The sequence below is a fragment of the Ranitomeya imitator genome, chromosome 3 (genome assembly GCF_032444005.1).
Source record: "Ranitomeya imitator isolate aRanImi1 chromosome 3, aRanImi1.pri, whole genome shotgun sequence".
Taxonomy (NCBI): domain Eukaryota; kingdom Metazoa; phylum Chordata; class Amphibia; order Anura; family Dendrobatidae; genus Ranitomeya; species Ranitomeya imitator.
In genome coordinates this window covers 784,327,182-784,349,719 of record NC_091284.1, presented here as the reverse complement: position 1 = coordinate 784,349,719, position 22,538 = coordinate 784,327,182, and the positions used below count along the sequence as shown (strand labels likewise).

The 22,538-nt window shown below is 45.7% G+C and overlaps 1 protein-coding gene across 1 annotated transcript in view; it reads right to left on the bottom strand.

The window, feature by feature from the left end:
• The window catches only part of ATM (ATM serine/threonine kinase), a 237,502-nt gene that overhangs the window by 193,965 nt on the left and 20,999 nt on the right, over nucleotides 1-22,538 (bottom strand). The window contains exons 4-7 of the mRNA XM_069759148.1: nucleotides 18,799-18,944; nucleotides 16,668-16,832; nucleotides 14,461-14,626; nucleotides 10,449-10,687 (exon numbers count right to left, since the gene is read on the bottom strand). Coding sequence (XP_069615249.1) covers nucleotides 10,449-10,687; nucleotides 14,461-14,626; nucleotides 16,668-16,832; nucleotides 18,799-18,944 — 716 coding nt within the window. The remainder of the gene's footprint in view (nucleotides 1-10,448; nucleotides 10,688-14,460; nucleotides 14,627-16,667; nucleotides 16,833-18,798; nucleotides 18,945-22,538) is intronic.

Genomic DNA, 22,538 nt, shown 5'->3' with positions numbered 1-22,538 from the left:
ATGCAGAGCAGCAGGCCACAGGAACGATCCAGGAGGAAAACAAGTCCAATACTGGAACATTGACAGGAAGCCAGGATCAAAGCACTAGGTGGAGTTAAGTAGAGCAGCACCTAACGACCTCACCACATCACCTGAGGGAGGAAACTCAGAAGCCGCAGTACCACTTCCCTCCACCAATGGAAGCTTACAGAGAGAATCAGCCGAAGTACCACTTGTGACCACAGGAGGGAGCTCTGCCACAGAATTCACAACAGGGGACACAGAACCATGGGTGTTATGCTGCTGTCACTAGGAGGCTGACACTAAGTTTAGACAAAAAAAGTTAGCTCCTCCCCTACAGTATACACCCTCGTGCTGGCTTCCAGAGATCCAGTTCAGTGTAAATGCAGTAGGAGATTATTAACAACATATAACATAATATTAGAGTACAACATGACAGAGTAAGCAAAGAGCCAAAAAAAAAAAACAATCTATAAGGCTAACAGGGTGGGAGCTGTGTCCCCCAATGAGTGGCTCGGAGAAAAGGATTTTACGGTGAGTACACAAAAATCCCTATTTCTCCTTCACCACATTGGGGGACACAGAACCATGGGACGTCCCAAAGCAGTCCCTGGGTGGGGAACAACATAACCTAATAACTCCGTGTACCAACTGACTATAAATACGCAACAGCCGCTTGCAGAACACGTCTGCCAAGGGCCGCATCCGCAGAAGATTGAGTGTGGACATTGTAGTGCTTCGTGAAGGTATGCAGGCTGGACCATGTTGCGGCCTTGCAAACCTGCTCTGCCGATGCCTGGTGCCGAATGGCCCAGGAAGCACCCACTGACCGACTTGAGTGTGCCCTAATCCCCGCCGGGATAGATCTGCCCCTGATCCGATAAGATTCTTGAATAGCTGATCGGATCCATCTGGCTATCGTGGCTTTAGAAGTGGCTAAACCCTTTCTGTGACCCTCTAGGAGCACAAAGAGGGAATCAGAATTGCGGAAGGGGGCAGTCCTAGAAACGTACCTCCTGAGGGTCCTTACCACGTCCAAGGTGTAAAGGGCATTTTCAACCCTATGTCTTGGGTGTGGGCGAAAGGAGGGAAGAACGGTATCTTCATTAAGGTGGAAGGATGAAACCACCTTGGGAAGAAAAGATGGAGATGGACGTAGGACTACTTTATCTAGGTGGAAGGAAAGGAAGGGCGCCCGGCAAGAGAGGGCGGCCAAGTCTGAGACTCGCCTGATAGAGGTTACTGCCACAAGGAAGGCGACCTTCCAGGAGAGGACAACCAGCGAGACGTCCTACACAGGTTCAAAAAAGGACTCCTGAAGAACATTCAGGACCAAATTGAGATCCCAAGTCACTAATGGCATTCTATAGGGGGGTACCACGTGAGAGACCCCCTGAACGAAAGTCCTGACCTGCAGGTTAGCAGCAATCCTACGTTGGAACAACACGGATAATGCAGAGATGTGACCCTTGAGAGTACTAAGCGCCAGACCGGAATCCAAGCCGAACTGGAGAAATTCCAGAATGGAGGGAATAGAAAAGGCGAGAGGAGGACATCCACGGAGCCTGCACCATGAGTAGAAGGCTTTCCTGGTGCGGTGATAAATGCGAGCGGAAGACGTCTTGCGAGCGCTAATCATGGTGGCAATGACTTGCTGGGAGAAACTAGCTTGAGTTAGGATCCAGGTTTCAACAGCCACGCCATTAAACGTAGGGCCCCTGAGTTCTGGTGGTAGATCGGCCCTTGGTGAAGCAGATCTGGGCGATCTGGTAGCCGCCAGGGAACGTCGGATACGAGTTAAACGAGCTCTGCGTACCACGCGCGACGTGCCAATCTGGGGCGACTAGGATCAAAGGAACCCCCTCCATCTTGATTTTTTGGATTACCGTATATACTTGAGTACAAGCCGACCCGAGTATAAGCTGACCCCCCCTAATTTTGCCACAAAAAACTGGGAAAACTTATTGACTCGAGTATAAGCCTAGGGTAGGAAATGCAGCAGCTACTGGTAAATTTCAAAAATAAAAATAGATGCTCCATACCGTTCATTATTGCCCCATAGATGCTCCATATACAACTGTGCTATATAGAATGCTCTGCACCGTTCATTATGGCCCCATAGATGCTCCACATAAAGCTGTGTCATATGGAATGCACCGTTCATTATGACCCCGTAGATGCTCCATAGAAAGCTGTGCCATATATATATTGCTCTGCACCGTTGATTATGGCCCCATAGATGCTCCTTATAAAGCTGTGCCCCATATATATTGCTCTGCACCGTTGATTATGGCCCCATAGATGCTCCTTATAAAGCTGTGCCATATATATATTGCTCTGCACCGTTGATTATGGCCCCATAGATGCTCCTTATAAAGCTGTGCCCCATATATATTGCTCTGCACCGTTGATTTTGGCCCCACAGATGCTCCTTATAAAGCTGTGCCCCATATATATTGCTCTGCACCGTTCATTATGGCCCCATAGATGCTCTTTATAAAGCTGTGCCATATAGAATGCTGCTGGTGCTGCAATTAAAAAAAAAAAATCACATACTCCCCTCTCTTGCTCAGGATGCCAGCGCTTTCAATATTTACCTGCTCCTCGTGCGGCTCCGTCTCCAGCACTGACGCTCAGCAGAGGGCGCGCACTGACTACGTCACCGCGCCCTAACCTGAGCGTCACTGCTAGAGGGCGCTGCAGACAGAGCCGCACCGGAGCGAGGAGCAGGAAAATATAGAGCAGCGCTGCGCTCCCCGTATACTTACCTGCTCCTGGCGCGGTCCCTGCAGTCCCTGGCTTCCCCGGCGCTGCAGCTTCTTCCTGTAATTGAGCAGTCACAGTTACCGATCATTTACAGCAATGAATATGTGGCTCCTCCCCTATGGGAGGTGGAGCCGCATATTCATTTCTGTAATGAGCGGTGCCATGTGACCACTCAGTACAGGAAGAATCTGCAACGCCGAGGAAGCCAGGGACTGCAGGGACCGCGCCGGGAGCAGGTAAGTATAATTACTCAGCCCCCACTCCCCTTCCCCTGCCGACCTCCCGGTATATGACTCGAGTATAAGCCGAGAGGGGGACTTTCAGCCCAAAAAAATGGGCTGAAAATCTCGACTTATACTCGAGTATATACGGTACCTTCGGTAGTAAACGAAGCGTAGGAAACACGTACGGGAGATGGAACTGATGCCATGGGAATATCAGTGCTTCCAACCCCGATGGCTTGAGGATCCCGAGAACGCGCTATGAAGTTGGGAACCTTTGCGTTCAGTCTGAACGCCATTAGATCCACGTCCGGAGTCCCCCCAGACAAATCTGCTGGAAGACCTCCGGGTGGAGTTCCCACTCCCCCGAGGCGAGACCCTGATGGCTGAGAAAGTCCGCCACCAGTTCTCGACGCCTGGAATGTGCACTGAAGAAATGGTGGAGCGGTTGTGCTCGGCCCAGCGGAGAATGTGAGAGACTTCCCTCATCGCCGCCCTGCTGCGGGTACTCCCCTGATGGTTTATGTACGCCACAGCTGTGGCGTTGTCTGATTGAATCCAAATTGGGTGACCTGCAAGGAGGAAGTGGAAATGTCTCAGGGCAAATCTGATCGCTCGAATCTCCAAGATGTTTATCGGAAATCTCGACTCTCGAATCGTCCAACGTCCCTGGGCAGTGTGGTGGCGAAATACCGCTCCCCAACCGAGGAGACTGGCATCGGAGGTTACCACCAGCCAGTGAATTGGGAGAAAAGACCTTCCCTGGCTGAGAGATGACTCCAAAGTCCACCATTTGAGCGCTTGCCTGATCCGCAGGGGCAGAGGACATGGCCGATCGAGGGATAAAGGACTCCTGTCCCAATTGTCCAGTAGAGCCTGTTGTATGGGACGGAGATGCAGCTGGGCGAAGGGAGCCGCTTCCATTGCGGCCACCATTTTCCCCAGGATCCTCATGGCAAAACGAATGGAATGAGGGAAGGGACGACAGAGTGTCTGGGTTCCCTGCTGAAGCGCTTGGGCCTTGAACCGAGGAAGTAGGACGAGCCCCTTGGACGTGTCCAGGATCATGCCTAGGAAGGAGATTCGTCGGCATGGAATGGGGGAGGACTTGTCTAAGTTGATGAGCCAGCACAGGCGTGAAAGGGTATCCAAGGTAATGCGGATGCTTGCTTCGCAGGCTTGATAGGACGGACCTTTGACCAGGAGATCGTCTAAGTATGGTAACATGACCACTCCTCGGGAATGAAGAATGGCCATAACCGCCGCCATGACCTTTGTGAATACCCTGGGTGCGGTGGCAAGGCCGAAGGGTAAGGCCGTGAATTGAAAATGGTCCTCTTGGATGGCAAAACGCAGGAACATTTGATGTGGCAAGAAGATTGGGATATGGAGATAAGCATCTTTGATGTCTATTGATGCTAAAAATTCTCCTCTGTCCATTGATGAGATGACTGACCAGAGGGAATCCATCCTGAAATGCCAGACCTTTACATATTTGTTTAGGAGCTTTAGATCCAAAATAGGGTGCACCGTCCCGTCCTTTTTTGTAACGACTAAGAGGTTTGAGTAAAAACCTCTGAATCTCTCATGTTCTGGAACCGGAACAATGACCCCGCTTTGGCGGAGAGAGTCGATGGCGCGGTAAAGCGCGCGAGACTGAGCTCCTGAACTTGGAAGACGAGAGGGAAAAAACCGAGCTGTAGGGGAGGTGATGAATTCTATTTTGTAACCGGAAGACACCAGGTCTCTGACCCATTCGTCGTGAATGATGGAAAGCCAGACATGTTTAAAGAGAAGCAGGCGTCCGCCTACTTTGGTGGTGTCGACCGGAAGACTCCCCGAGTCATTGTGAAGGAAATCTGGAGGGCCTGGATCCCCTAGTTCTAGGGTTGCCTAGGCTTACCTCGCCAGGACTGATTTGGCCTGTATGAGAGCCGAGAGTCTCTGTCTGTACAGGGAGAATGTTCTGATCTGGATGAGGCTGTGGAGGAGGACCAGAAAGGGCTACTGCGAAAGGGCCGAAAGCGAAAATGTTGCTGACGATGAAAAGCAGTTTTAGGCCTGTGCTGCGGGAGGTATTTGCTTTTCCCTCCAGTAGCATCGGAAATAAGCTGGTCTAGTTTTTCTCCAAACAGATGTCCGCTCTGAAAAGACAGAGAAATCAGAGACTTTTTAGAAGAAGAATCCGTGCGCCACTCTCTAAGCCATAGTGCTCTTCTAATGGTGACGGCGTTAGAGGCAGAAATTGCCGCACAGTCTGCTGCGTCTAAAGACGCGTACATCACAGTCTCCAGCCATAGAGATTTGTTTGGCGAGATCCGCCGCCTCGGACGGAAGAGCCTGGTCCTGAATGGATTTTGCAAGGGCATCTGCCCAGAAAACCATTGCTTTTGGGACCCATGCTGCAGCGAAGGAAGGGAATAGCGAGGAACCTGAGGCCTCATACACTGGGCGAACCTATTTGGCGTTCTGTGGGATTTTTAACTGAAGCACCATCAGGTACAGACAAAAGCGTTTTGGTAGCCAAACGCTATACCGGAGGATCTACTAGTGGAGGTTCCGTCCAATCTTTGACAAGATCTGTGGAAAAGGGATACTTCGCACCCAGGGTCTTTTTACCCGTAAAGCGCTTATCCAGTAGCTCCCTGTGTCGCCTGACTATCTCCAAAAAGTCCGGATGAGAGGCGAACACCTTATGGGATCGCTTGGTTCTTGTAAAAGAAACCGCATGATCCGGAGCCGATTTAGGGTCATCATCAACCTTTAGCGCATGATTGACAGCTTCAATGAGGGAATCCACAGTCGCTTGAAACTCCGGAGAATCCGAGACAAAGGATGCCTCAGACTCGTACTCAGAGTCATGATCGCTGCGAACCCCTGGAGAAGAAGAGCGAGAAGTGGAGCTACCAGAAGCTGAACGGCGTGGTGAATGCTCAGGAGAGGTAGTGCGGATCCGTTTTTTGGATGTCCGTACCTCCTTCAGGTGAGAGTGGTCCCTGCTGGCCGATGATTCCCCTATAATGGAGGGGTCTATTAACCCAGGTAGACGAGTGCACCGCTCCCCAGAGGGGTCATGGAGGGATTCAATCGCTTTGGCCAGCGAAGCCATGGATTGTGACAGTGTCGCGGCCCACTCAGGGGGGCTAGATACACTGGGGTTGGTAGCGACGGAGGACTCTTGGGCACATTGGGTATCACAGGCTGAGCAGAGAGGGGAGCTTTGAGGCCGAGGGAGAGGAGCCTGGCAGGTGGTACATGCTGTGAAAAAGGTAGTATGTACCTTTGTAGTCTTTTTAGCCTTTGATTGCGACATGATGTACCCCAATATAAGTAAAAAACACTGCTATGGAAGCGATGTGGGGTAAAGCTGCAGGGAAGCACCTAGTGCCGTCTCCTTACCCAGGTCCTGTGTCCCGTAATCTGAAGGTGATGGCGCTGAGTAAACCGGCATCCAGGGTGACACGTGCAGAGGGCGGCAGAGCTGCTTGTAGTGAGAAAAAAGATGGCTGCCGAGAGCTGGGAGGTAGTCTCGCAAGGAGCGAGAAGCGCCAGGGCTGGGGGCTTAAATTTATGGCTACGGCTGGCGTGCACCCGCGGACCGCCGGGAAATGTGCCGCGGAGCTCTGTGGGGACCATGCCGCTATGGAGCCCTTGTATGCTTCCGAAAAAACGACCCCTCCCGGTGCACTTACCCCGATATGAAGTCAGCAGGTCAGAGCTGTGCCCAGGGTAGTTAGGACGGTGCAGGGTTGGGGAGCCTCCATCCACCATCCCCTGAAAGGGGGGTGGAGAGGAACCGTCCGCCTCCTTCCATCATCCGCTTTTACAGTTGTGATGTAGTGGGGGCTGCACGGACGCCACGATGGAAAAGTGCCTCTGAAAAACTGAGGGTAAAACCTGGTGGGCAGGGCAAAATGTCCGGCAATATGGCCTGGCTGCAGAAGAGGATACTGGAGGTACCACTCCAGTGCTCTTCTGATAGAGAGGGTGGGGAGATCGGTGACCTTGAAGGGGCCCGCCGGCCCTAAAATCAGCCCAGGCAGTGGCATCCCACGTCGCAGGAGAGGATACGGAGAGGTAATACTCCCGTGCTCGCCTGTTGTTGGTTTGGGGAGATCGGAGCCTTAAAAGGTTCCTTCGCCCTTTCATCCAAAAGGAATAAAAAAGTAGAAAATCCGAAAAGTTCTGGTCTGAATAGCAGACCCAGTGTGCCTCCTACGGACACTAAGCTTGAACTGGATCTCTGGAAGCCAGCATGAGGGTGTATACTGCAGGGGAGGAGCTAACTTTTTTTGTCTCAACTTAGTGTCAGCCTCCTAGTGACAGCAGCATAACACCCATGGTTCTGTGTCCCCCAATGTAGCGAAGGAGAAATCCCACTCATTAAACCTGCAAAGTGAAAACCATTCCCGGTGACTACCTCTTGAAGGTCATCAAGAGAATGCCAAGAGTGTGCAAAGCAGTCATCAAAGCAAAAGGTGGCTACTTTGAAGAACCTAGACTTAGTTTCAGTTGTTTCACACTTTTTTGTTAAGTATATACAGTAATTCCACATATGTTAATTCATAGTTTTGATGCCTTCAGTGTGAATGTACAATTTTCATAGTCATGAAAATACAGAAAAATCTTTAAATGAGAAGGTGTGTCCAAACTTTTGGTCTGTACTGTATACAAGTCATGGTCCAGAAAGTCGGCGAGTCATGGTCCAGAAAGCCGGCGGGGGAGGGGGAGCCAGTGGCTGTAGCACAGTGACAGCTGCAGCAACCGGCTTCCAGAAGCCATCAATACTCACCCTCCGTTGCTGCATCTCCGTCCCGGCAGCTCTTTCCTGTTCCTGTGCTCAGCGGTCACATGGTACCGATCATTAAGAAAATGAATATGTACGCGACTCCACTCCCATAGGCGTGGAGCGCATATTCATGACCTTAATGAGCGTTACCACGTGACCGCTCAGCACAGGAAGAAGCTGCCGCGCTGGTACAACAGAGATACAGGGCCGTTCAGCGACGGCGCAAGGAGGGTGAGTACGATGAGGGAGGACTGGGGAGCCCAGCCATGCATACAACATGGGACGGGGGAGCCACACATACAAGGATGGGACTGGGGGAGCCATGCATGCAAGGATTGGACCGGGGGAGCCACGCATACAAGGATGGGACTGAGTAGAGCCACGTATACAAGGATGGGACCGGGGGAGCCACGCGTGCAAGGATGGGACTGGGGGAGCAACGCATACAAGGATGGGACCGGGGGAGCCACACATACAAGGATGGGACCGGGGAAGCCACGCATACAAGGATGGGACCGGGGGAGCCACACATACAATGATGGGACCGGGGGAGCCACGCATACAAGGATGGGACCAGGGGGAGCCATGCTTACAAGGATAGGACCGGGAGAGCCATGCATACAAGGATGGGACCGGGGAGCCATGCATACGACAAGGGGACCGGGGGAGCCATGCATACAACAGGGGGAGCCACACAGAGCAAGACAGGATGGGGAACCACGCATTTCGGGATAGGGATGAGGGAACAATACATACCCGGCTTATACTCGAGCCAATAAGCTTACCCACTTTTCTGTGGCAAAATTAGGTGCCTCGGCTTATACTCGGGTCGGCTTATACTTGAGTATATATGGTATATATAGTTTTCTGTCAATATGGCCATGTGAGGGCTTATTTTTGAGGAACAAGTTGTACTTTTGAACGGCACCATTGATTTTACTATATAGTGTACTGGAAAACGGGCACAACAATTCCAAGTGCAATAAAATTCCAAAAAAAAACAATTCCACAATTATTTTTTTTTTTTTTGAGAGGGGGGGTGTCTTACCATGCTCACTAAATGCTAAAACTGACCTGCCATTATGATTCTCCAGGTCATTACGAGTCCGCAGACTCAAAACATGTATAGATTCTCTTTTTTAAAGTGGTGAAAAGAGAATTCAAAGTTTGTGAAAAAAAAAAAAATGGTGCCATTTGCCAAAACCTGTAACTTCATTTTTAGGTATCTGGGTCTGAGTGAAGGCTTAATTTTTTGTGCGCTGATAAAACGTTTTAATTGATACCATTTTGGATTTTATTGCAATGTTGCATTGATCAAAAACGTAATTCTGGAGTTTAGATTTTTTTTTTCTCGTTTTTTTTCTCGGATTAATTATTTTCTTATTTTGATACATCAGACATTTCTGAATGCGGTGATGCCAAACATGTTCTTCTTTATTTATTATTATAATTGTTTTATTTTTATTTTTTTTACTTTTTTTCTACTTTTTACTTGCTTCAATAGTCTCCTTAGGAGACATGAAGCTGCAATCTTCTGATCACTTGTGCTACACATGCTATGTGTAGCAGAAATGATCATCTGCTATGAACGCCGGCCATGGGGTGGCACTCACAGCAAATCGGCAATGACAACCACAGGGGTCATCGGCACCCAGCGATCATGTGACAGGGGTGGCTAATTAAAAAGTTAACATGGAGTACAGTGGTGGATTATCAATTTACATTTGTAATGGTGGGTTGAATAATAGCTAATTATATATTAATGGCGGGGACTTTTTTTTCTGTATTCAGCGGAACAGAGTGTGGTTTTCGTATTCAGGAAACAAATGTGTACATATATGTGACCTTTTACTTTTTCAGGGGCGCAGTGATCAGTGCAGAAAAGTTTACATAACCGAGTCCCGGCATGAGGACATCGACATGAAGGTTGCACAAGATGGAAAAGTAAAAAACTGTAATCAGCAGTTCAGCAGTGAATTACTGGCAGTAGATATTTTTTCTGTATAGGAGTATTGCATAGGGGTAGTTTTACAGTGAGCATGGGGACTAAACGGCCACCAATTGATAAGCCATTACTGATCGGCAGTCGTTTACTGCGATCTGTCTGTTTACATAGGCTAATAAAGGAGTGGTCAAAAACTACATTTTATTTTCATTCTAAATCTCTAATGTCATAATCCAATCTTTTTTTTCATGTAATATACTTTAACCCTGCTGTTCTGTTGGTCAAAAATGACCGACTTTGAACTTCAATATTCTTTAAAATATTCAAGATGCGGCTCTGAAACCCGTGGCCGACCGACCCATCCTCATTTAAGTCAATCAACCACAAGTTTCAGAACCGCATCTTGAACACCCCAAAAGATACCAAAGTTCAAAATAGGTCTCCCCAGACCGAACAGAACAGCAGGGTTAATTAAAATTCCTTATCCTTTCCGCACTACACTATGTAACTGCTATATTTTGTTGTTCTTTTACTTCCTCTTTGATGACGCTTCATTTGTGAATCCCCAGTGCATGCTGTTCTTCTCAGTGCACAGTGACAGTGCGCTCTCTCGTCGACTCTCATCAGAAGTAACGAGCTAGCAACAGAGTGCACTGTCATTGCATTGGGCTATAAGACAGACAAAAGCAACATTTATTTTCAACATCAATAGTGTGATGTAATTCACCTTCTTCTGCAGTCTTGGCTCCCCTTGGATGGTGAACACGTAGCATTAATCGAAAAAACTCCACAATTTCTTCTTTTAAGGCGTCCTTGGGTCTATTCTGGGTCCATACACGTAGCACTATGGGGAAAACATCTTCCCCCAATTTACACACTCTCATGCGGTAATTTAAAGACACTTTGGTGAGGAATATATTCAGAGCAGCAAAGATCTGGTCCAAGCCAGACAGATTTCTCTCCTCCCTGAGAAGAAATATTATGTACATATGAAGCATCATTATGATAACTTTATATTGTGTCACCTAATGACATGCTATTAAATCGAGAAACTGAAAAAGCAATACAAATACAGGTGCACACCTATAAATACAAGAATACTTTTATTGGACACAATTTTATTCCAAAGTAAAAAATAATTAAAACCATAGTCTCCCCATCAGCATGAAGTACAATAAATCAACGTACATATAGGAGATCGCAGGCACTGGTATAATTAATATCGCAAAGTTTACATGAAAAAGTAACATTGTGTCCAGATACTTATTCTTGTATTTATAGGTAATCACCCGTTTTTGTATTGCATTTTCCTGTTTCTTGATTTAATATTATCGCTTTTTTACATTGGTTGCACCCTTTTATATTTATTTTGGCTGTGCATCTATATTGTTTATTGTTCCTTATGACATTCATGTTGCTATGTCATCCAAAGAAAATCTCTACTCAGATAACCGGGGAAGATTAATTGTGTGGAGGAAACAAAATTCAGGCAAACATATTGAAAGGGTTTTTTTACAGTTAGTTACAGAATAAATACTATGAAATGCTCCAACATAGACATTGTAATGGCATAAAGAATGACTTGTATCAACCTAAATGGTGGTACACATACCAGTCTAATGTGTCCAGGAACTGTCCCAATGCATCATGCTCTGCATCGGTTTCAGACAATGATTAATCAGCACTATTTAAGTTACGGTAATAAACATTCTAACAGGACTATAGGTGCTGGAACTTCTTTTCATTCTCTTTCCGACAGGCACCGCACTGCTACTTGTCCAAATAGTCTGCCAATTCTGAACTGAATGCCCACCTCGCGATTATGCCTATATACATGTATTGAGATGAAGCAGAGCAGGAACAAAGACCAACTCCCGCTTCCTGTGGGGACAAAAATACACCCCCACTATCTGCAGAGCCTCAAAGACCTACACACACTTCTTGTAGAGTGTCAAAGACCTGTCTTAACTTCCTGTATAGCAACAAGACCCGCCCACACTTCCGGTATAGTGACAAAGACCCGCCCACACTTCCTGTTCCTGTAGTGACAAAGACCTGCCCACACTTCCTTTAGAGTGACGATGCCCCGCCCACACTTCCTGTAGAGCTACGAAGACACGCCCACATTTCCTGTAGTGACAAAGACCCGCCCACACTTCCTCTAGAAAGACAAAGACCCACCCACACTTCCTACAGAGACAAAGACCAGCCCCCCTTCCTGTAAAAAATTTAAGACCTGCACCTACTTCCTGTAATCCATCCCAACGTCTCTGTTGATTAGTGATGGATTTCACTTGACAACAGACAGTAGACAACTATTTAGATAGAAGGAAGAAACCTAGTGGCCAGCACTTTTGAGTGATTTTTCTAGGCTAAGATACCACATGAGATCAAGTGGTCTGAAAAACAGAGACATTTAACCCCTTACCGGCATCGGACGTACTATACCGTCCGATGCCGGCTCCCCTGCTTTGATGCAGGGCTCCGCGGTGAGCCCGCATCAAAGCCGGGACATGTCAGCTGTTTTGAACAGCTGACATGTGCCCGTAATAGGTGCGGGCAGAATCGCGATCTGCCCGCACCTATTAACTAGTTAAATGCCGCTGTCAAACGCAGACAGCGGCATTTAACTACCGCTTCCGGCCGGGCGGCAGAAATGACGTCATCGCCGACCCCCGTCACATGATCGGGGATCGGCGATGCGTCTCCATTGTAACCATAGAGGTCCTAAAGACCTCTATGGTTACTGATTGCCCGTCGCTGTGAGCGCCACCCTGTGGTCGGCGCTCACAGCACACGTGCAATTCTGCTACATAGCAGCGATCAGCAGATCGCTGCTATGTAGCAGAGCCGATCGTGCTATACCTGCTTCTAGCCTCCCATGGAGGCTATTGAAGCATGGCAAAAGTTAAAAAAAAAAGTTTAAAAAAATGTGAAAAAAATAAAAAAAACATAAAAGTTTAAATCACCCCCCTTTCGCCCCAATCAAAATAAATCAATAAAAAAAATATCAAATCTACGCATATTTGGTATCGCCGCGCTCAGAATCGCCCGATCTATCAATTAAAAAAAAGTATTAACCTGATCGCTAAACAGCGTAGCGGGAAAAAAATTCGAAATGCCAGAATTACGTTTTTTTGGTCGCCGCGACATTGCATTAAAATGCAATAACGGGCGATCAAAAGAACGTATCTGCACCGAAATGCTATCATTAAAAACGTCATCTCGGCATGCAAAAAATAAGCCCTCAACCGACCCCAGATGATGAAAAATGGAGACGCTACGAGTATCGGAAAATGGCGCAATTTTTTTTTATTTTTTTTTTTTAGCAAAGTTTGGAATTTTTTTTCACCACTTAGATAAAAAATAACCTGGAGAATCATAATGGCAGGTCATTTTTAGCATTTAGTGAACCTAGCAAAAAAGCCAAACAAAAAACAAGGGTGGGATTGCACTTTTTTTGCAATTTCACCGCACTTGGAATTTTTTTCCCGTTTTCTAGTACACGACATGGTAAAACCAATGATGTCGTTCAAAAGTACAACTCGTCCCGCAAAAAATAAGCCCTCACATGGCCAAATTGACAGAAAAATAAAAAAGTTATGGCTCTGGGAAGGAGGGGAGCGAAAAACGAACACGGGAAAAACTAAAAATCCCCCGGTCATGAAGGGGTTAAACTTTACTACCCTAAAACTCCCAGAACCTGGTGGACACCCAGTTTTGCAAAGTTCATAAGCAGAAGTCATGAAGGCAGCTTCTTTACCATCTCTTCATCCTTATAAGTCATCCCAAACAATCAACTTATCTACTTCTTATAGTCGGCCGATGAAACCCAATAACTACGTGATAAGCCCTGCACTAGGACAGCAAATTCATTACCATGGGAAATGACTTGTCACTCGGAGTTTCACCTAAACTTGCTGTCCAATACAACGCTTTTTCTACATTTTTAAATGGAGATTCCGGCTTTTAAAAAATTTACTCCTAACCTTTCTTATAAACATACTTTCATATGTTGAAAAAAGACACAGGTCCATCAAGTTCAACCTTTCTCCCCCAGTTATAAATTCTCTGTCGCGAATTATAACCCACAAAACCATTTGTTGCAAGAAAAGCTTCTATCCCTTCTATAAACGTTGTTATAGTGTCTGCCATTACTACCTCTTGTGGTCGGACATACCACAGTCTGACTGCTCTAACTGTAAAGAACCCTTGCCTGTTTAGCTGCCGGAATCGCCTTTCTTCCACAAGCAATGAATGTTCCCTGGTCCTTTGTAAGGTCTGTGGAAGTAATGAATGATGTGACAGTGTGTAGGAGATCTCCTCCAAGACACTTTAATGACGATCTTCAAAGATTAATATTGACTACACCCTCAGATATTGATGGGTTCGTCCAATACGCTAATGTGTATGGATGCCGGCCAACTGATTGTTGGGGAAGATGTTGATCAGCCATGTCTGATGTTGGATTGTCGATTACTTTGCTCTCTCTGAGATAAGCCGCTGGCAAAGGTGTGTGGAGATGTTTTCTCATAGAGAGAGCTAGCCGAGATGGCTGTTGGTTGAACAATCGGCTGAAGCACTGTTTAGCCAACAGCCTACAAATGTATATGAGGGTCCAAAATTCAGCGGTGGTTAAACCTCTCTAACCCCTAAAGATGCCGCAAAACTAGCAAGAAAAGCAGGATGATCACGAACTAGAACTTTGCAAAGATAGATATTAGAAAAAAGACAGTCACCTGAGCCGATGCATCACCGCAGAAAAGAAGCTGAAGAACTTGGAGTGCATCACCTCGGTCTGGAGGCAGCAGCCCCTGGTAAGCGTCTGGATTATACGAGCCGCCAGTAGACGGTTTATTGCACAGTTTGGTTTCAAGTACAGGTTGAAGTATATACTCAATAACTCTGCAACGTAAAAGTAAAAGTGCATGAGAAATAAATCACTGCACTACAAGTATTTCACGAGTTCAATAAACAAATCTTTAAGATGGCCAGCTATTTGGTGAAATTGGCTAACAAGCTTATGTATATGGGGCCTTCCAATTCTCACTCTATAGCAACATCTCAGGAAAAAAAAATGATTGTGCATGATGACTTTAAGCATGTCTAATCTTTCCTTATGCATTGCATATTGTTTTTAATCTTCTCTTCCTCTTTTTTTTTTTTTTGTCTGTTGACATAGCTACAGGATTTGTTTTTCAAAGAACGAGTTGAAAAAAATTGTTAAATTTTAACATATCAAGTACTGGAAATTGTAAATGAAAAAAAAAATGCAATTACACCATGTTTTGGGGGGTTTTGGTTTAATTGAGCCCGTTCTGAGGTAAAAAAATAACACTGAATCATGATTTTATGTCGCTAAATATTCGCCAGGACAAACATTTTTATTTTTCCATCAATCAAGTTTATGAAGGCTTGTTCTTTCCGTGATGAGACGACATTTTTATTGCAGCCATTTTGGGGCACTTACAAGGCAGATCGATTAAGATTTGTGGAGCAGCAAATGCCGCCGCTCATCATGAATTTGACGAGCGGGAGACCCCACGGCCCTCCCGTGTCCCTGCTCCGCTCACTGTGTCAGAGCTGGGGTAAAAATCACATTTACACACAAAAAAAAGCGACTTTTCAAAGCTTTTTCCAACAGAAATCTAATCTTCCACCTTTGTTTATTCTAAAGCAGCAATGACAACATGACGATCTACCCATGTGACCACTGCAGCCAATCACTTATCTCAGCAGTGATGCCAGAGGACTAGTGAGGCCAGTGATTGACAGGGGAAGGTCGACATGTTATCGCTGCAGTATAATAGGTAAAGCAGAGAGGCTTCACTCCACAGCGGGAGGTAAACTTCAGTCATTTTCATTATTCTCTCATGGAGTTTCCCACTTTTAGCCATTTTTTTCCAAACTTGGAAAACCCCTTTAAACCTAGCATAAGAAAAACAGCTCAGTTTAGTGAACTACCAAGAAATGGAAGTAATGGGAGGAAGTCTATTCTTCGATTTCAGCAATACTATCGCTACACATTTTATATTTCTTTGGAAGGAAAAAAAAATCCAAAAGATATTTTGTAAAAATTCGAAGCGACTACTTTAGCACTGATGACCTATCCTTACGATAGGTCATCAATGTCTGACTGCTCGGGGTCCAACACCCAGCACCTCCGCCTATCATCTGATAACGGTGTCGGTGGCCACTGGCCAAAAATGGTCACTTGTGGAGCTGCTCCATCTTCTGTTAGTGACCGCCACAGGGTACTGCACATCTGCCTCCAATTGATTTGAATAGGAGGAGGATTTGTACTACCCTGCCTCGGCCATTACCAAAAGACTGCCAGCTCCGCAAGGGAGTATTTCTGGCCTTCGCCACCAATGATAACAGCTGATAGTCGGGGATGCAGGAAATTGGACCCCAACGGATGAGACATTGATGACCTATTATAAGGGTAGGCCATCAATTCTAAAGTAGTGGACATCATCTTTAAAGAAGAACTCACATTATTGTTTTTCAGGTTTCTATACCTGTGTATATGTACTCCACTATCAGTGTGTTAATACACTCACATACCACTGTCTTCCAATATCCAGGCCGCTCTGCTTCTCTTCTCATTCACATGATGGTAATTCAGACAATCCAGGTCACTCTATGCGTGAACCGAAAGTCTCTTTTGCCATGTAAGACTACGAATCCTCGTTCTGACGCTCCATAGGCTTACAATATAAAAGTCACTTCTGGGTCAGGCATAGAGCAGTGTGAGTCTGCAGACCGGTGACGTCACTGAGAAGAGGAGCAGAACACCGATGGATACTAAAGATGGAGGTGATAAGTGAGTATATGAACACACGCACTACATCCACAGGTTTAGGAAAAAGAAAAAAGGTCATCCGAGGGCTACTTTAATTTTGTTAACTATCTATATTCACTTATTCCTTTAATAACACCATACCTGCCCACTGCTGGGGTGTAATCTCACACCAGTATTTCCGCACCGTCAGAATATCTTTCAGCAAAATACTGCTGTAATCCGCTCCATATGCAGCACATTTTGTGGGGTCTTTCACAGTGTCGGTCACATGAAGTAAAAGCTCAGAGCATTTTAACCTTGGGGATCCTGCAGATATGAGACAGAGTAACGTGTTAGACTCAATGGCGGTATAATTTAGAATAGCTAACTCTCTTTCATTACAGGTATTAATCCCCATGCACATGGCAATTTTACACCTCTGCAAATACAGATTCATTCAGACTTGTATCATAGGGTGGTTCTTCAATACTAGATCAGTAGGGGTCAGACTTTCGACATCCCCACAAATCAGCGAATTAGTGTCCCCGGGGCTCCAGGGAGAACCACAACCCCTTTATGATGAGGCTTGGCTGTGCCTGGTATTACAGCTTACTTGCATTCATTTATATTAGTAAAATGAGGCGGAGACGCTACATCAAACATCTGATGGGTAAGGGGTAAGAGAGTCGGACCCCTATTCACCTTATGAACCCTTTTCCAGAAAAAGTTGGGTATCCGCGTAAAATGTAAAGAAAACGAGAATGCAAGAATTCTGAAATATCTTATAATATATCTTATATATATTTTCATCACAAAAGAACAAAGATCAGAAGTAGAACATTAGACATTTTTCCATTCATTTTGTAAAAATTCATTTAGAAAATAGCAGCAACACAAAAAAAGTTGGAACAGGGTTAAGAAAAACGCTGAAAAAAGCAAGTAGTACTAATTAAAAACAACTGAAGGGTCAATTTTTAACTAAGCCTCATGACTGTTGAAAAAAAGAGCATGTTAGAGAGGCAGAGTCTCTCAGAAGAAAATATGGTCAGAGTTTCAACAACCTGTAAACAACTGTGTCTAAAAATTGTAGAACAATCTCAGAAAAATGTTTTTCAACATAAAATTGCGAACACTTTGAATATTCCACCATGTACAGTACATTATATCATTCAAAGAGTCAGAGATTCTCAAGAATTCCACGAGCACAAGGGAAGACCTTGTATATTTCAGCAGGACAATGGTAAACCACATACTGCATCCATCACAGCAGCACAGCTCCGTAAAAGAGGAGTTTGATTGATGAACGGCCACCTGCAGTCCGGTCCTTTCATCAACAGAAATCATTTGGCACGTAATGAAAACAAAAACCCGGCAAAGATCCCGAACTGTGGAGCAGTGAGAATCCGATATCACACAAGAAAGGGAGAACGTTCCTTTCCCAAAACTCCAGTGATTGTGTCCTCACTTCACAGATGTTTACTGACAGCTGTAAAAACAAGAGGACACGCTGCAGAATGGTGGACTTAGCCCGAACACAAGTTTTTTATGATTTGTTCCTGCTATCAATTTGTGAATATGTTAATTTTCACAGAAGAAATGGAAAAATGGCCAACGTTCACCTTCTGATCTGTGATCTATGTTCTGCTGTGAATAAAATAGAGATTTCCAAATCATTAAATTCTTTCTCTTTTAAGCATCCCAACATTTTTTTTATTTTTTTTATTTTTTTTTATAATTGGGGTGGTATACTAACATTTTATCTTGTCTCAAAATAGTGTTTTTGTAGTGCAGCACTATATTGCCAGGAGGCACCATGCTCCTTATGGTTGATGGTTCAGCCCACCAAAATGGTTGCCTTGCTGGTCTAAACGGTGCGTTCTCCAGAGCGACAACTTTACCTTGAAGCATCGGAGGACAGCAAGTGAACTGAAGATGGCCGGATCCAGCTGGCTCTAGAACAGCACTTACGAGCTATATATCATACAGCTTGTAAGCGCTGCACTCTTTACCTAGGAAGCCAGCCACCACTTATATACTGCAGAAATAGCGGGCAACCTAGGCAACGAGCAACAGAATTAAAAATACCTCCATTTTTGCAACTGGAGAGGATTTTTAATAAGAGGTAACTAGTTTTAACTATCAGTTTCCAATTTTACTCCTTAAAGGATAAGTCATCAATTTAGAAATTCCAACTATTTCCCTTTAGTGAAAAATTACCTCTGCATCTACAATGTATAGCAGAGAAACAACAAAAGCAAAGCAAGAAAATAGAAATAAGGTATAGATCACTCACTTTTATTTGCACACCGAATAAAATACTTAATCAGGCTGCTGATCTCTTGCATTTTCTTCTGTCGAGCTGATTGGGTGGATATTGAGACATTTGTTTTTGCTGATTTAAGGCTTTCCGTCTCTTTAAATATATATTTCTGCAGGAACCTGTGAAATACACATTGCATGTAATGTTCATGTTAATATTCACCGATTATCATTAAGCAGATTTATATAAAATGCGGTTCTGATTGATTTGGAGCAAACCACATATGGTAAATCCATGTATCCAAATTTAATATCTTGATGTAAGGGAAATTTTCTTGGCATTTGTATATAAAAAAAAAAACTCTAGTCTATGAAAAATGGTAAAAAGGGGCCCATTCTCACTCTGGAGGACCTAGCATGTGTCCATGTTTTAGGTGGATGAAAGAAAGTCGCTCCCACATACCAACAGGGCATTGTTTAATTTATACCTACACTTTAAAGGGAACCTGTCACCCCCAAAATCGAAGGTGAACCTTGCCCACCGGCATCAGGGGCTTGTCTACAGCATTCTGTAATGCTGCAGATAGGCCCCGATGTATCCTGAAAGATGAGAAAAAGAGGTTACAACATACTCAGGGGCGGTCCCGCTGCGGTCCGGGTGCGATGGGCGTCGCGGTCCGGACCGGGGCCTCCCATCTTCTTACTATGACGTCCTCTTCTTGCCTTCATGCTGCTGCGCAGGCGTACTTTGTCTGCCCTGTTGAGGGCAGAGCAAAGTACTGCAGTGCGCAGGCCCCAGGAAAGGTCAAAGAGGTCAAGCACCTGCGCACTGCTGTACTTAGCTCTGCGCTCAAAAGGGCAGACAAAGTACGCCTGCGCCGGAGCGTGAAGACAAGAAGAGGACGTCATCGTAAGAAGATGGGAGGCCCCGGATCGGACCGTGACACCCATCAGATCGGACCGCCCGCCCAGGTGAGTATAATCTAACCTCTTTTTCTCATCTTTCAGGATACATCGGGGGCTTATCTACAGCATTACAGAATGCTGTAGATAAGCCCTGATGCCGGTGGGCTTAGCTCACCTTCGATTTTGGGGATGACAGGTTCCCTTTAACTTTTTATTTAAAGGTAACAAGACATGTCATGAAACGCAATTAACCAGCCAGGTATAGACTTAATCTGCAGGTCACAAAGATGTCTGGCTGCCACAGTGAAAGAGTCTAATGGGAAAAAATGATCTTTGTTCCTCCAGGGAGTCGCAGGCCTTCAGTCATAGAGGCGTGCTGGCGCTGCTACAGTCACCACTCAATACATAGTGAGCTGCGACAAGAACCACGACCCAGCACTTTGATTGACTCCTCACTCTGCATCTGTACAAAGCAAGCTGTCAATCAATGTGCTGGGGCGTGCTTACAGTCGCTGCTCACTGTATACTGAGTGGTGAATGTAGCCGCGACGGCCAGCCTCTATGACAAAGCCAGCAACTCCCAGGAGGAATAAAATTCATTTTCTCCCCCAGGTCAGGCAGCACTGGAACTCTATTTATTTTTTGCAGATCAGCTCCATATCTGTAGGTTAATAGCTTATCGGAACATTAGAGGTTCCCTTTTATATGATACTAGATGGTGGCCCGATTCTAACGCATCGGATATTCTAGAATATGTATGTCCATGTAGTATATTGCACAGCCCACTTAGTATATTGCCCAGTCACGTAGTATATTGCCCAGTCACGTAGTATATTGCCCAATTACGTAGTATATTGCCCAGTCACGTAGTATATTGCCCAGCCACATAGTATATTGCCCAGTCACGTAGTATACAGCACAGAGCCACGTAGTATACAGTACAGACACGTAGTATATTGCCCAGCCACATAGCATATTGCCCAGCTACGTAGTATATTGCCCAGTCACGTAGTATATTGCCCAGTCACGTAGTATATTGCCCAGCCACCTAGTATATTGCCCAGTCACGTAGTATACAGCACAGAGCCACGTAGTATACAGTACAGACACGTAGTATATTGCCCAGTCATGTAGTATATTGCCCAGTCACGTAGTATATTGCCCAGTCGCATAGTATATTGCCCAGCGACGTAGTATACAACACAGAGCCACGTAGTATATTGCCCAGTGACGTAGTATACAGCAGAGCCACGTAGTGTACAGCACAGAGCCACATAGTATATTACCCAGCCACGTAGTATATTGCCCAGCAACGTAGTATACAGCACAGAGCCACGTAGTATATTGCCCAGCAACGTAGTATACAGCACAGAGCCACGTAGTATACAGCACAGAGCCACGTAGTATACAGCACAGAGCAAAGTAGTAAACAGCAGAGCCACGTAGTATACAGCACAGAGCCACGTAGTATACAGCACAGAGCCACGTAGTATATTGTCCAGTCACGTAGTATATAACACTGCCCACGCAGTATATAACACTGACCACGTAATATCTAACCCAGCCCACGCAGTACATAACACATCCCACATGGTATGTAACACTGGCCAGGTAGTATACAGCACAGAGCCACGCGGTATATAATACAACCCACGCGGTATATAATACAACCCACGTAGTATATAGCAGTTGTGGGCACCATATCCCTGTTTAAAAAAAATAAAAAATAGTTCTATACTCACCCTCCGGGATCCAATCCAGTGAAGCTGTCCCGATGCGCACGCGGCTGCCGCCATCTTCCGTTCCCAGGATGCACTGCGAAATTACCCAGATGACTTAGCGGTCTCACGAGACCGCTAAGTCTTCTGGGTAATTTTGCAATGCATCGCTGGGAACAGAAGATGGCGGCAGGCGCGAGCGGCTCGGCGGACTACGGAGGGTGAGTATAGCAGGTTTTTTATTTTTTTATTATTTTTAACATTACATTTTTTTACTATTGATGCTGCATAGTTGGGGACACACAGGGTTAATAGCCGAGGTAACTGAATGCGGTTGCGGTCCGTTACCGCCGGCATTAACCCTGTGTGATCGGTGACCGGAGTGGAGTATGCGGGCGCCGGGCAGTGACTGCGGAAAGTAAGGAGCGGCCATTTTCTTCCGGACTGTGCCCGTCGCTGATTGGTCGTGGCTGTTTTGCCGCGACCAATTAGCGACTTGGATTCCATGACAGACAGAGGCCGCGACCAATGAATATCCGTGACAGACAGAAGGACAGACAGACAAACGGAAGTGACCCTTAGACAATTATATAGTAGATATGTGCTGCCAAGCAATCGCAATCTGGATCCGGAGACCCTCAATCAAAAGGAAAAGGAGGTATGCTGATTAGGTGAGCGTGAGCACATGGAATCTCCGAAAAAGAATAGACTGCCATGAAAATGTCACCTTGAGTCACGCTATGTAACTTTGAAAGGTTATTGAATGAAGCAGATCAGGTGATGTGTATTTGTGTAATGAGGGGGGTGAGGCCTAAGGATATAACACCCTTCATCAAAGTATGCAGAATTATAAGGCAGCTTGTATTAGACAGGCAAAATGGGGCAAAAAAGAGATTTACCTGATTCTTTCAAAGGAATCAAGCTCCTGAAATTGCTAAGATATTGAGGCGATCACAATCATCAAAGGTTTTGTTGTAAATAGTCAACAGGGTCACAAATAGGGATTTTTGTGTACTCACCGTAAAATCCTTTTCTCCGAGCCACTCACTGGGGTACACAGGACCGTGGCTGTATGCTGCTGCCACTAGGAGGCTGACACTAAATAAATACAAAAAGGGTTAGCTACTCCTCTGCAGTATACACCGCCCAC